The sequence below is a fragment of the Gigantopelta aegis genome, chromosome 8 (assembly GCF_016097555.1).
Source record: "Gigantopelta aegis isolate Gae_Host chromosome 8, Gae_host_genome, whole genome shotgun sequence".
Taxonomy (NCBI): domain Eukaryota; kingdom Metazoa; phylum Mollusca; class Gastropoda; order Neomphalida; family Peltospiridae; genus Gigantopelta; species Gigantopelta aegis.
The window spans coordinates 44660617-44676870 of NC_054706.1; the positions used below are offsets into that span (position 1 = coordinate 44660617).

At 35.4% G+C, this 16254-nt stretch overlaps 1 protein-coding gene across 1 annotated transcript; it reads right to left on the bottom strand.

The window, feature by feature from the left end:
- Nucleotides 1–1259: 1259 nt before the first annotated feature.
- LOC121378558 (28S ribosomal protein S7, mitochondrial-like) lies at nt 1260–16234 on the bottom strand. The gene is made up of 6 exons (XM_041506788.1): nt 16161–16234; nt 10625–10792; nt 8754–8817; nt 6888–7055; nt 4017–4154; nt 1260–1536 (listed from the first exon to the last, which is right to left on the bottom strand). The coding sequence occupies exons 1-6, from the start codon at nt 16232–16234 to the stop codon at nt 1456–1458; spliced, it is 693 nt and encodes a 230-aa protein (XP_041362722.1). The 3' UTR covers nt 1260–1455.
- Nucleotides 16235–16254: the final 20 nt, after the last annotated feature.

Genomic DNA, 16254 nt, shown 5'->3' on the forward strand with positions numbered 1-16254 from the left:
GGTATGAAGTGGTTTGTATATAAGTATAAACGGGTAGAATAAGAAACAAAGCAAGTACAATATCTATTTAGTATGACCCTTTTAAATGTCATCATATGATATCCTATGAACCATTGATAAGACTTAAAATGACGTCAATAAGTCTGTACCACCACAAAAGCATTATGATAAATGTAATTAAAAATATCTGTTATTTTATTTGTATGTCTTGCAGGAAACATTGTTACTTAAGAAAATAGTGAAAACCATGTATTGAGAACTATAATTTTGTTGCAAACAAAGTATCGGTTACATGAAAACAGTAAGTCGTTACCGATAAGAGACCAGATATATCATTTGTGACTTACATGTATTTTGAGGGCTGCTTTTGTCATGTTAACCAGGATAGACCCTACAAATCATTTAGTTTACCTTTAACACCTATTCAGCATCTGTTTTCTTTATGTACACAAGAAAACAAACCAATATAAATATTGTTTCGGTACATATATATAGAGAATAATACATGAGTGGCCGTTAGATACCATTTATCTCACGAGTTGTTTTAAAATGTATCTAATGAGTTGTGAAATAAATGGTATCTAACGGACACGAATGTATTATTCTATTTCTTACATATCCTCAAAAACCAGGTTTTAAGCACATTTTAACATCTTTTTTGACTAAAAAGTATTTACAGCCATTGCACTTGTAGCTGACTTACGCATCACAGACACATGAATGTCAGGTTAACTATACGTCATAGTCTAATCGATTTTCATTGTGTAATTTTTCATTGGATGTATGGCATTGGTGACCTGGTCATCACCTTGGAGCAGCCAGTTGTATGTCTTGAAACTGTTAACATACGTACATGTGTTAACAACCATGGGTAACCAAAAGCAACGCATGGAGTTCTCGCCAATGGTAGACCAAACCCACTTTGGACTACTTACAAACATTAGGACACCCAGAAGCACATTGAAAGTACAGCAGACCTCTAAGAATTGATAATTTGCATAATCCATTTATGGGTTACGCAAAAACACATCGAGGTGACCCATTTCATTTTTACATAACCCGTCATGCCCATGTAAATGATGTCATAAATTCAATGCAGGAACGAAAAATGAGTTACGCCAAACTATACTTACACGACTGATGCGCGAACGAAACTATCACTCTCGCAATTTTCAAAGGCCTGTACAGGCACTGATATTCTAAACAAGAAACTATATTCAGTGTGTAATTTTAGAAAACATCTTACAATAACAGCAAACTCAGGACAGTCCCTTTAATATTTTAAGCAAGAGACTGTCAGTTTCAGCCAGAAGTTCGGTACAATATTTTACAGGACTATGCACCTTTAACTGCAGACTGTAAAATGTTAAAATGTCGTTAACGTGTTCACACTACACAGAAGAGATTATATCACATTCCAAGTCGTCGAGTCCCGCACTCACAAACACTGTATTCTCACGACCACCTGAATTGTGCATAGGCTCTGTTGGCGTCGCACTGTTTGTGCAGTTCCTGCTTTCTTCTCACCGTTTTCCCCTGTAAATACACAGATATATTTGTATGCAGGGCTCACACTGGAATAAATTTGGTTTTAGACAATTTTCAGTTATGTACAGCATTTCCTTGAAAACGATTCAAAATGGATTAATTTAAAGAACATTTCATCAGCCAAACACTAAAAGTTGTTACTGTAGCCACTTTGCATCTAAATTAGCAACTGGCTAATTTGGCAGTGGACTGTGGACAGTGAGAACCCTGTGTATGTATATATAGGTGGAAGGAATAGTTCAATCCAGTACAGGCCTATAAATAGGTCATTTAAGTGGAAAGGGAGAGCAAGACATTTTTATTATTTGGTATTCTCAAATGTGATTTCCAAATAACAAGAACAAAAGAGCAATTTTTTAAACTATAATTATATATTATATAACTATATATTTTATGGGTTATTTTTCTACATACAATGTATATATAGTTGGAAAAAACCACCACCTCTTATAGTCCTAAAGTTGGGAAGATGGTTACTGGCACCAAATAACAACACACATACAGAAAAGCCATCTTGGATATTAAGATGGCAGCCACATATTCAATGTCACCATTGGATTCCTACTAGGAATGTGGGTCTAGGCATTAAAACTGTAATCAGTTTGATATCTGTACTACTAAATGAGATATTGAGCAAAATAACTTGTGAATGGTAGCCATCTTGGATTTCAATATAGCAGCTACAATTTTCAACCATTATCTGTCGCCATTGGATTCCTAGACCCCTAAAATGTAGGTATGGGCATTTCCACTGTCTCGATATCTGTACTAGTTACGGAGATATTAAACAAAACAGGTCCACAATGGTGACCATCTTGGATTTCAAGATGGCAGCCATGCAGGGTGCAGTTTCCGGTGGGCCCTGGACTGAAAATCCCTGTAATGTTTTTTTTTTAGCTAAGCCACCCCACTAAAATGTCTGAAGACTGCAGAGACCATAAGTGGCCTATATACAGCTCTTGGCCTAGGGAAATTACTAAACTACAAGTTTGAATCGTTTCTTAAAGTTTGAAATTATCTGCAATAAGCAGTCTTCCAGATTGCAGGGAACATTTTATTCTCAAAATCTCGATTCGCGATATTTCTAGTTAATTGAAAATTAATTAGAAACCACTGTTTAATGTTTTAGAATTGTGTAGCGATCTCTGAAACTTGTGTAGCAAATTGCGATACTGAACAGAATGTTCCCTGGACTGGACAAAAAGAAGATTGTTGTATGAAATGGCTCAAGAATGCTGGTTTAAATAACAACACCTCAGGATATTTTAGACTAGGACTATTTGGTGTCTAGCATATATGGTTATTTTGACACATCGTCGAAAGAGAACAAACAAACTCTCTGCTGCCACATACGTCATTCCTATGAAATAGGTACACGATCCGCCCATCAAACAAAGGTCATGGTGACCTAGTTATGGCATGCAACACACCACTATCCCAATGAATTGATCAGGAAAATATGGGTCCTGATAAGGATTTCCTTTAATGTGCAGTAAAGCATGAAAAGCAGGTTGCATTGACCTAGTTATGGTATACGACACACCACCATCCCAAGTTGTACTGCAGGCATGGTTTGATGAATTGGTAACATATGATCCAGAAATGAAGAGTTTACGATCGGACGTACATACATGTATGTGTGGATAAACAGATGGACAACACCATAATACGACACGTCAAAGATGGGCGTATAAAAATTTACTTTTTAAGAGGTGTGACAAACAGAATAATACACTTGTGGCTGTTGAAAACTAATTATCTTGCATAAAACTTGTGGTATCCTAAAGTATCTAACTCGCTTTTGCTCATTACATAAATCTGGAAATCACTAACTGCGTTATTATTTATATTTCAGCCTAAATTAACTCATTAGCCTAGAAAATCTCACGGTCAATATATGGTCCCGTGGCATAATTATCTTGAGCTGTTGACTTTGGTCTCTTCAAACTTGACACTGACTGCTTGTTGAAAACAGTGACTTAATAGAGGAATTGTTTGTCATTTCTTTGTGAATGTATTGATGTATAACTGTCTCAAATTGCATAAAACTGCATAGCATAGAAAAGCGATGTTATATTAATTTAAATTTGTGACTGTTATACACCGATAAATTAATTAAAAATTATAACCAATTCTTTATAATTACAAACAATACACTACATGTAGTTAAAAATATGTGTAAATCAGTTTCTTTCATACTTTCCATGATCTGTTTTACATTTTCTGCAATGTCACTTACAGCATTTTATTGAAGAATATTATTCAGTTCTTAGTAATATCATATAATCAGAAATGAGAAAATCATGTCTCAGCAGAATGTTTGCACATATACACGGACAGTACAGCCCATGTATGAACAAACGGCTGATGTGTAATGTGTTGGCTGCTGGTTTCTTTTGATAAGCCTGTCAACAAGTATATCAGATGTATTTCAAGTCTTAGCTAAATAACAGTTACTCAACAAATACCTCATTCCTATATGCATCAAGCATCTCCCATGCCAATTTCTGTTCCATGGGAAGCTTCCTCTCCTTGTCTCGACAGCTATGTATCAACCACTTCATCGCTTTCGACTGCTGCATGCTAGGATTACATGGGACAGGCACCTAGAACAAACACAACACAGAATAAAATACCAGACAATTCAGCACTTTCAACTGTTGGCATACTAGGATTAAATGGGACCGGCACCTAGAACAAACACAACACAGAATAAAATACCAGACAATTCAGCACTTTCAACTGTTGGCATACTAGGATTAAATGAGACAGGCACCTAGAACAAACACAACACAGAATAAAATACCAGACAATTCAGCACTTTCAACTGTTGGCATACTAGGACTTCAAGGAACTGACACCCAGAACAAACAACACAGAATACAACAGCAGACACTTCAGCGCTTTTGACTATTGGCAATCCAGGACTACTAAGAACTGATACCCAGAACAAACAACACAAAATAAAACAGCAGATGCTTCAGTACTTTTTACTGTTGGCAACCCAGGACTACTAGGAACTGCAAACAACACAGAATAAAACATTCTGAAGACACGTCCCTTCTTTTGACTACAGCATGCTGCACGATAGGTTCCAACTGTTAGCATGCTAAGACTACTTGGAACAGAAATGTGGAACAAACACTGAATAAAACATCAGATTCATTTCAACTACAGCATGCTGAACGATAGGTTCCAACTGTTGGCATGCTAACACTACTTGGAACAGAAATCTGGAACAAACACTGAATAAAACATCAGATTCATTTCAACTACAGCATGGCGCACGATAGGTTCCAACTGTTGGCATGCTAAGACTACTTGGAACAGAAATCTGGAACAAACACTGAATAAAACATCAGATTCATTTCAACTACAGCATGCTGCACGACAGGTTCCAACTGTTGGCATGCTAAGACTACTTGGAACAGAAATCTGGAACAAACACTGAATAAAACATCAGATTCATTTTGACTACAGCATGCTGCACTTCATAGTTTTCTAAGTTGTATTGTACTGGATCTGCAAAGAATGGATGATCTAGAATGGGTGAACAGAGAAGTAAACATCAGCCACATGACTGATTTCGACTGCTTGATGATAGGGCTACAAGGAAAAGGCACCTAGAACAAACAACAAAACAATTCAATACTTTCAACTGCTGTATGCTATCATAATGGCTATAAGGCATCTGAAACAACACAGAATTAAACTTGAGGAAAATCAATAGTCAGCTAAAAATACCAGAAAAGAAAAAAAATTCTAGTCCATATGGATTTTTTTTTTTGAAATACAGGCACTAATCTACATGCAGCCAGTAAAAGAAGATTGTTGCTGTTGTAACATGTGCCTGACTAGTACAGCTTTTCTAATAACTTACATATCTAATGAATTTTCTTCTTTAGAATGTCGGCGTCTGTACATGTATCAAATGTGTTTCTCGTCATCCTAATGTTCGTACCAATCCAAACTAGATTTTTTTTCTCCCAGTGATTTCATACATACAAAACAATGTATATTAGGAAATAAAGAGACGTTTAAGTGACAACAAACATTAGGATGATCATAAACACACTGGATACAGAGACACTGATTTATTACATTGTGATGGAAGAGACACCCATATGATATTTATCGTCTTTTCAAATTGTGGAATATGCCTTTTGAGAGGTCATGACCTCTGATCAGGTGATTAACTGTGTCACATAGTACAACTCCGCATACATCTTCATGCAAAAAGTGTGCACATAGTTCTTTCGATTAATATTTTTAAATTGGAATACTACTTGCTGTCAATACTTATAATTAAAGTTAGCAGCATAATTTAACAAAATATGTATGCTAATAATTTTGTTTTAGCCTTGAATTTTTGTTTATATTGTTTGTGTAAACGTCATTGATAGATGTGTGATGTAGGAATGCAGTTTCATTGATGAACAGCTAAATGAAGTGACCACAACATGATGTCTTGTTTAGTTATTTTGAAAATCATTCTGTATGATTTTTGTTCACTGATGTGCCAGTGTAATAAATAAAATACTATACTCGTTCCCGTGTGAGACCGTTTACATTAATTACAACTTGTGTTTTTAATCGTACATACAACACGATTGAAAACACACTCGTTGTAATACAAACGGTCTCACATGGGAACTCATTTAGTATTCTCTATGTACTAAACAAGAACATTTATTTTAAATGTAATTTTAAATTTTTTAAATGCCTTATTACAATGACAGCCAATTCGGGACAGTCCCTTTAACACTATTTTAATTGAAATATTCAATTATTTTGCTCAGAGCTTGCTAGGGGTGGGACGTAGCTCATTGGTAAAGCACTTGCTTGATCAGTCTAGGATCTATCACTGTCATTGGGCTCACTGGGCTATTTCTTGTTCCAGCCAGTGCACCATAACTGATATATCAAAGGCTGTGGTATGTGCTATCCTGTTTGTGGGATGTGCATATAAAAAGATCCCTTGCTACTAATGGGAAAATGTAGCAGGTACCTTCTTTTGTACTACAGAAGTATCGTTAAACAAAACAAACTTTAATTTTTCAAAGCTTGTTAATATTATACTGAAAAAGTAACATTTTATAACAAAATATTTTGATTCGGATCTTTGCAATTAAACATGGAAAATGATCAAACACTCACAAATGTACTGACAATTATTAGTTTCGCCTATTTTTATAAAACGTCTACCCAATGTTCTGCAAAGGGAAAAGCCACATCTACTTTTTCAATCCTAGATTAGTGCCCGAAATATTTATACATAATATACTACTGTGTAGTTAATCAATACACAGAAACTAGTCCTTGTCAACAGATTCACTTACCTGGTATGATATACCGCCTCGGACCACTTTTGTTAGTATCAACATAGGTTTACAGTTTTCTATGGCTTGGTGAAAAATAGCAACAGGATTACACTCTATGCCACTTTTCTCTTCATCTGGTGCCTTGTGGTATTTCTCCAGTTGTATACACTTAATATTCTCCAGGGTCTGGACAAAAGACAGTTAATATGATTAATATTTAACAGGTGTGTACTTATTTGTATCTGTAACATTTTCTTCAAAGATCCATTGTTCATTAAAATTCAGTTTCAGCTGGTGATCAGAAACACTTTGTATAAACAAACATTGGTATTCTAGACAAGAAAATGTTGCCTCATTACTCAGAAACATTTAAGGATTATCTGTTTTCTTTTACGTTCATTGGAATATGAAAAAAAAAAAAAAAATCCCAAACTTTGTCAATCAGCTAAGCCATTCATGTATAAGTTTGTGGATGATTTTCTTGTTTCAAATAAACATAAAATAAATAACAGATAATCCTTATAATTAAATATAAAACATGCTTACAAATATAAATAATAACACTGAAAGTTTGGATTTTCTATTGAATTATATTTTGTTTCTCAGGCAATAACACTCCATAACACAAAGTCCCAATACAGAGTGACGTCATCAAATGACATTATAGGATATTATTTTTACGCTCAAAAAAACCCTCATGCTTCAGCAGCTGAACCAATGGGTTAATGCTTAATTGTAATGAATGAAGCAGAACTTTAATTATAATACAACACTCGGAATAGTCTCTTCAGGACAAGGTTTATATTATTATGATATACTGAAATTTATTACACTTATACCCATGTGATATTTTTCGTCTCCCACAATGACAGGTCATAACCTCCTCAGTTGATTGACTGTGCCACACTGTATGTCTCCATGTAGGTCGTCATGCTAAATGCAGGGCTTCTAGAATTTTTATAAAATTCACTAGCTATGGGATCAGTAATTTTTCAAATTTACTAGCCACGATTAAAAATTCACTAGCCCTACTTTAAGTTAATAAAATTTTATTAATAGTAATAATGTCACCTAAAGAGTGAGACAGAAGCTTAAAAACACTACGATTGGGGGATGGGGGCAGGATATTCATATTTACAAAACAGACTTAAATGCAGCATTTCTCAAAATAATTTCACTAGCCATCAGGCATGGCAACAGTAGTTATTTACTAGCCCAACACTGAATATCACTAGCCATGGGAGTGGGGCTACCATAATCTAGAAGCCATGCTAAATGACAATGTCATCTTCCCCGGTCTTAGGGCCATGTCTCTAATAATTATCAAATTTATTTCCCCAAGTGAAATAATTTTTACTTGTCACAAGCTTTATTGTGTGACAAATGAAAATTATTGCATAACTGGTACCAAACTAATTATTCTATTTATTACCATAGTTATTTTGTTTTCTCTAAATGTCTTTGTATTCGATATACATACATGTATAGACTTTCAGAAATGATGCAAACCACTTTACATACTGTTCTGAGTATATAACGTTATATTTTATTCATGTTGACAGATACGTTTTTTAAAGTTCCATTTATTCTGTAAAACAAGAAGAATGAATTGTACTAATTTAAAAGTAACATTTTATTGCAAAATTAACAATAAAACTGAGATGGTAAATGCATACTCTTTAAAATGTGATGTTATTGTGTATGACTGTCAAATGATGATGATGTCACATTTAGTACTGACAGTCATTGGTTTTAAGTACCAAATTATCCAGTAATATTGTACAATTAATACACCAGTGTGAAATTATTTTTATTTTCTGTTATGAATGCCTGCTGGCTTTTGATTACTAGTAGTACATGCACACAACTTTATTATCTTTTTACCTTGTCCATAATTCTTTTGCTTTCCTCCTTTCTTCCACCAATCATCAGTAGATTTGTGAACTTTCTAAAAAAAAAAAAAAATTAAAACAAAGTATACTAATTTTAGACACATAATTATTATTTTATGCCTATTTTAATCTCCTATTGAACACTAGATGCAGAACTTTGTCAAAGTACTGTTACATGCATGTCACTGTATACAGTACTAATACACTGGCAACTTCATCCACTGTAGGGGGCGGGACGTAGCCCAGTGGTAAAGCATTCGCTTGAAGCACGGTCGGTCTAGGATCGATCCCCGTCAGTGGACCCATTGGGCTATTTCTTGTTCCAGCCAGTGCTCCACAACTGGTGTAACAAAGGCCGTGGTATGTACTATCCTGTCTGTGGGATGGTGCATATAAAAGATCCCTTGCTGCTAATCGAAAAGAGTAGCCCGTGAAGTGGCGCCAGCGGGTTTCCTCTCTCAATATCTGTGTGGTCCTTAACCATATGCCTGACACCATATAACCATAAATAAAATGTGTTGAGTGCAGCGTTAAATAAAACATTTCCTTTTTCCTTCATCCACTGTACATTACGCTTTGCTACAAGAACATGTTGGCTGACTAAAACCCAATCCCAAATTTTGGTAATTCAGTGCTTTGGCATGCTTTTAAAAAAAATAATGTACATACCAGTGAAACGTTCAGAAGGGACACCAGAATTATTATAGGTACATGTACTTCCCTAGTTTAAAAATAAAATGTTGAACAACAATTACAGGACTGCATTCATTTGTAATCTTTATGTGCACAATATAGACTTAGATTCTGCATTTATAAAATTAATGCAATCCCCAACAGGCTTCATACACTTTGTTACCAACCATGCAAATTCCACAACATCCAAAAAGGGTTGTCCATTACCTTTTTGTAGAATTTTAAAGGATTTTTGTGCAATCATCAACACAGTCAAATAATATTACAAACTTTAAGTTTTCACACAAAATATAACATGTATTCTCTTCTTAATGTTATTTTAAATAAGAAAACACATAACGGATATATATTTATCATATAATATCTTACATTTTCAGTGCAATCAAAGTATGTGATATTTTTCAGATCACATACTTTAAGAATTTAATAACTTTGCAAATTAGATGTAAATTAGTTGAGGTCTCAGCACTAGGTTTATTGACATTTAAGCAAACGTACTTGGGTGACACTCCATGATTGACGTATGCATTCATAGTCATCAAATAAAAACATTTCAATGGCAATTTGACACTGAAAGCTGTCCAGCGTTCAGAAAACAAAAAACGTTAGGCATAACTTTATTTTGATGTAAGGACATCCAAAATGACATCATTCGAGTTTGACGTCATTTCCATTAAAAAATACACTGCGCCACATATTCTTATGTCATTTGAATATCTAGTAATGGCGGACTGAAATTAAAGTTGCTTGTACAGTTTACAAAAACATGTTGTATTAAGCTTGAGATTATATGATAAAGAGATTATTACCCTCATGTATTTTGGTATCGTCAATATCATATATTAGGAATAAAAATAATGTATTATGCTCGCCAGAGGCTTTTTATTCCTAATATATGATATTGACGATACCGAAAAACACTCTATATATTGCACAATTTTTTATTTTCCATGACTCAACCCATAATTCCTTTACTTTCCAGATTTGGAAAATGAAACATGCACACTTCCAGACTTTCCAGATTTCCATGTCCCATATCAATCACTGACAATTCGCTCTTGACATAAAATTACTGGGCCTCCCAAGGCTTGATCTCTTATTGCCACACTTTAGAAGGTCTAAAATCTTTAAATGTTCTATAGATATCATATTTATACTGAATGCACTTACTGTATTTTTGTATCTGCAAATAGTGATGAGGTTTGCTCTGTTCTTGCTGCTTTAATAGGTCGAAAACGGCGTAGATCAGACTCATCCAGTGCACTAGACAATTCCGTCTTGTCTACAGTAGGCTCAAGGAAATGTGGATTGTACCGACTGCAATGCACTTGAAATGAGCTGGAAAACAATATGTGATCAATCAAAATATTATGGTAACTATATTAACTTATACATGTATCTGGGTCATTCCATTTGAAATCAATAAATGCATTTGGTATTCTAGCTTGGAAGGAAGTGACGTCGGCTCCCACTAACTCCTGCATGCAAAGTGGAAACAGATGCAGTAATTTATGACAAGGCGCTCTGCTTTAATCAACCCGACTTGTAAACCAACATCAATGACTTGATAGTATAATAAACTATTTAACTAAATATATTTCAATTTGCATAAACAGAATGAAATGGGGTTATAGTATTTTTCTCTCTGAAAACAAAAATCAAAGAAAAAATGCATGCTATTAGGCATATTGGTATGTTGGAGCCAAAACAACCACCCATGATAACCAACTGAGAATTTTCGTAATTGCAATTATTTATTGACCATGGTCAGTTTTAGATTTTAGATCAGACAGTCTACATAATAAAGAGCATTACAGAATTATTTACAGTAAAAAAAATCATGTCCATTACTGGGATAGATATTATTACAGAACATTGTGATGCATGCCTGTTATTCCGCAAAAATCAGATACGTTGGTTGTTTTTTCAGTTCTCAGATTAATTTCTGACGTGATGCGTAAAGGATTACGTAACCAGTGGCTCGCCAGAGGGTGGATTTACCGAGATGGAACAAAATGGCTATGCCTGTTGTATATAGTAGCCATCACATTTAACTTTTTTATTAATTAAATATACCAATATACTTGATATTAAGCAATAATGTGCATTAAATATCGTTGAATAAGCCTACCAGTCCAAATGCATGAGCATTCGTTTAATAACAAAAAATACTGCTTAATATAATAATAGTTATCATAAATTTGTAATTATAACAGAAAACTAAATAGCATTTAAATAATAAATGCATTGTAATTATTATGAAAAGCAACAAATTTACATAGTATTACATATATATATACTGAACAGCATTGAAAATACACCACCAAGAAATGTTTGGATTTCAAAAAGAATACCTGAGCAATAAATGTTTTTGTTGTGAACAGCAATAGATGGATGATTGATAATGACAACAAACACAACAGGATGCACAATCATTGATTAGTTTTAATTCATTTACGTATGAAAGACGTGGGGTCACAATGAAAAGTCAATAGCGCGTATGATCACCATCTGCAGCAACACAAGCCATGCAACATCTTCTCATCGATCCGATAAGTCTGCATATATAGTCTTCTGGGGATAGCATTCCACTCCTGCTGTAGTGCCTTTTCCAGTTCTTTAAAGTTATCCATTTGTGGACGACGTGAGATGTGTTGACCAAGATAATCCCCAAGATACTCTATTGGCGATAAATCAGGGGACAGTGCTATCAGGGGACAGTGCTGGCCATTCAAGCAATGAGACATTATTGTTTGCTAGATACCGTGTTGTAACACGTGCTGTGTACGCTTGGGCGTTATGTTGCTGAAATGTGTTAATATCCCGATGCTGAAGAAAGAAGGGAACGACGTGATTTTGCAAGACGTTATCCCGGTAGTAAATGGCATTCATTCTGCCATGGCAAACATGGAGTGCTGTTCGGTGATGATAACTGATCCCGCCCCATACCATGACACTCCCTCCACCCCATCAATCCATCTGGACAAGGCAGTCATTGGGGTAACGTTCTCCATGCCTATGTCAATCCCGCAACCGACCATCAGCATTCCTTAAATGGAAACTGGATTTGTCAGAGAATAGCACACCATGCCAAAGTTGTAATCTCCAATGACAATACCTTCTGCCAAAGGTCGGCGCTAATTTCGATGTATATCAGTCAGGATAGGTCCAACATATGGTCGTTGAGAACGCAGCCCAGCAGAGTGGGAAAACGTGATGGTAATTGTTATTTTGACCGCAATTTCGATCCGAGCAAAATTCCTTGGAACCGCAGTGTTCTACACTCGGTTTTATAACTTACTCTTCTTTGGCTAGTGGCAAATTTTTTTTTTACTAGCCAAGCTTAAAATGTTACTCGCCACAGTGTGACACTACTCATTTTGTATCATTTATTAATGTGTTGTAACCATCATAACATTATACTTTATAGATGACTTATGCTGCTAAATCAAATAAATAGCTTGAAACAGTGAAATTGTTTAGTTTTCACTCAATCATGAATTTGAAATGAGGACCATTTCAGAATTGATCGCATAAGGGAGGTGGGAGGGACTGTAATTATAATTCTATGCCTCATATTTTTTTCCTACATATCCTAACATTTAACTAAAATATTATTTTGTGGGTGGTGGGTACACAATTTTTTTTTTTTAAATGTCTCCCCTCATTTGATTTATGCCAGCAACATGCTTGCTAATTTTTCTACAATAGGTATAGTGCATTGTGTCAGTATTATCGCCATGTTGAAGCCACAGAAACTGAAGTTTCATTAAATTTTCTACGTGTTTTTGGCTGGCTCTGTTTTGGTTTTAGCTGTCTCGTCTTCTTGATTAGCATTTGAAGTTTTAGATTTTCATTTTCCTAAAGAATTGTAATATTTTAACATTTTGCCGCTTTGAAAGTTTTCGCCGTGCTTCTACATGGTTGGCTGAAACAGCGCATACGTCTACACAGCAAGAAAAAAGAAAAAGAAAATGCTAACTGGGGCTGCATTCGATTTGAACGATTGTAGAAACGTGCATAATGGATAAGCAGATCAAACACTTGTGTCCGTTCAATAATTACATAGTGGAAACTTTGGCAGGTTTATTTTTTACCCTGATCCACATAACATTTTGTAACGTTAAGACTACCATCCCTTCTAAAATTATGTAACACTTTGTCACCCCGTCCACTTTTCACTGCCAAAGTTATGCAATTTAACCAACATTATTCGGTTTGCTTTTTTTTCTTTCTTTTTTTATTATTTTAAATAAATAATTGATTAAAAATGCATCTAATAGAAAATATGGCCATGTATGGTTGCCGGTATTTAGTTTATGGTTTAAAAAAAAAAATCACTTTGTTTTAAAGACGTTGTCAGTAAGTAAGTCTTGACCAACAACCCCCTCCCCTCCTCCATAACGTTTGTAACGCATCGCATAGTGCATCAAAGAACGTTACGTAACTGTTGAAATGCTCACTTTGTAATGCATTGTTTAATAATCAGTCTCCATTTTGCATGTTTGATTACAATGTGTATAGTATGAACAGTGAGTGAGCAACCTTTACTTGATTTTGTACTCGTGTTCTTCAGTCGAATGCAACCACCAGTAATGTACCATAGTACAATACAGTATTCGGAGCTTCTTTATTACATACATGCTCCAGAAATCGATATCAATCGAGATATTCCAAATGGTTGTCTGCATTAAAATAACACACCAATCGAAATATCTGGATTGTTTTCGCAAATATCTGGATTGTTTTCACCAAATTACTAAAATCAACGATGAGTTCCGAATTGTACCGACAATTAATACGGAATTCACAGTGATCAATCGGACAACTTCGTAAATAGCGAAATGTTCCGACTGTACAATGATATCAACAAATTTCATTTGTTTTCGCTGCTAGGACTCTGAATGCACATGGCAAATAATTTAATACTTAGATGGCGACGATAATAAATTCAATCAGTCGCCAGGCCAACATTTTGGTCGCACTGGCGACCATTTTGGTCGCAACGTAGAACACTAAACCATTGGAAACAGCTAATGGCAAAATGGCTTGGGCAGATTAACCTTGCCATGTGCATGCACTCGAGGTTAATCTTGATGAACTAACTTGGTGACCAGTCATAACATGCCCACGTCAAATCGTCCCCGCGTACGATGGACCATATATTGTCCCCACATATGAAGGAGGCTGAGCTTTAAATAAACAAGTAAACGGGGTAGGTGGAAACATCAAAGAATTAGCCTTATTGGGCATGAAATCCTCTCAACAGACAACAATCAAATTTTAAATGTCTTGTCTTTGATGTTTGGTGTGAGTGAGTGGGATTCTTAATTAGTTGTTGTAAGCAAGATTTAGTGGCCTCTTTGATTTAACATGGATATCCTTATTGGGCATTAAATCCTCAAAACAGATAACAATAAAATTTTCATTAGAAATGTCATAATGGCGAAAGAGTTGTCAGTGTCAGGCACTGAAAAAAAATTGTTGGAAGAAAAATATTGAAGTATACGTATAGGCCTAATGGCATTCGGATCGTAGTCATAACGGCCCCAGTACTAAACGGCCTTAACAATAATTGGTCAAAATGGCCCTAAAAAGGTCAAAACGGCCAAAGTGAAAAAGTCAAAACGGCCCTTAACAAAAGTCAAAACGGCCAAATTAAAAAAGTCATAACAGCCCTTGAAAAAAGTCAAGACGGCCTTAGATATAATACTTTAAAAATGCATTTCATCTACACAAAGATAATGGTATAAATCAGTTTAAGTTATAGTTGCATCATCCTTTTACGAGAGATTCGTCTAGTTAGATCACGGTTATTGAGGCGGTCGAGTGACGCAATAACTGTGGTCTAACTAGACGAATCTCAAGTGATGAATGAATGTGTAATCCATTCTCGAAAATTGGAAGTGCCCCGAAAAAAAAAATGTTTAGCAGGTGAATACAATGCATTTATTTGTTTTTAGTGGGGAACGTAATATCTTGCTCAAAATCAAAAGGACCGACACCAAAGCGTAGTACAATAATTATTAAATTAATTGGGGATAGGCACGTTGTGGCCACTAAGAACTTGTACAGGCGATATGCACTCACTCGGAGGGTCTATACAGACCACTACCCCCTTTTTTCTTTTGATTATTAAAATAACTTGTGGGGCGGGAACGTTAAAATAATAAATTACAGGGCACACATGATTCCGTTGTTTTGGTTGTTTTTGAACTGCCTGTGATATAGGCTATATTGATTACTAATTATTACTAATGGGAATTAATTTAACGTGATAGTACCTATTGGCCGTTCTGACCACGTTTTGACCATTTTCTTTGCCCGTTTTAACTTTTTGTCTTTGGCCGTTTTGACTTACATGTTCAGGGCCGTTTCATCATGGGGCCGTTTTGACCGCATACCATGGCATTCAGGGATTGGATAGGGTTAAAATGACAATGAATTTGATTCCACTTCTCTAAAATAATTATTGTGTATGCATTGTGTAGTTGGTCTTAAGTGTGACCGGGGACGTTTTGGTAGGAACCGGGGACGATATGACTGGTAACCTCAGACTCAGGGGTCGTTTTGACCAGGTCAGGTCACAGGTGTGAGGACGTTTCGACTGGATACGCTTCAACGTGTTAGGGATGTTTGCTTTATTGGTCATGTCGTACACAAATATCGGCGCTGAACAAAGGCAGTTAACAAATAAAATTCTTGCCTTGAAAATATACTTCTTGTACAAAACGTATAAACATTTTGAAGTGACAAACGAGATAAACAGGAGGCTGCCATTTCCGGAAATGAAATAAATG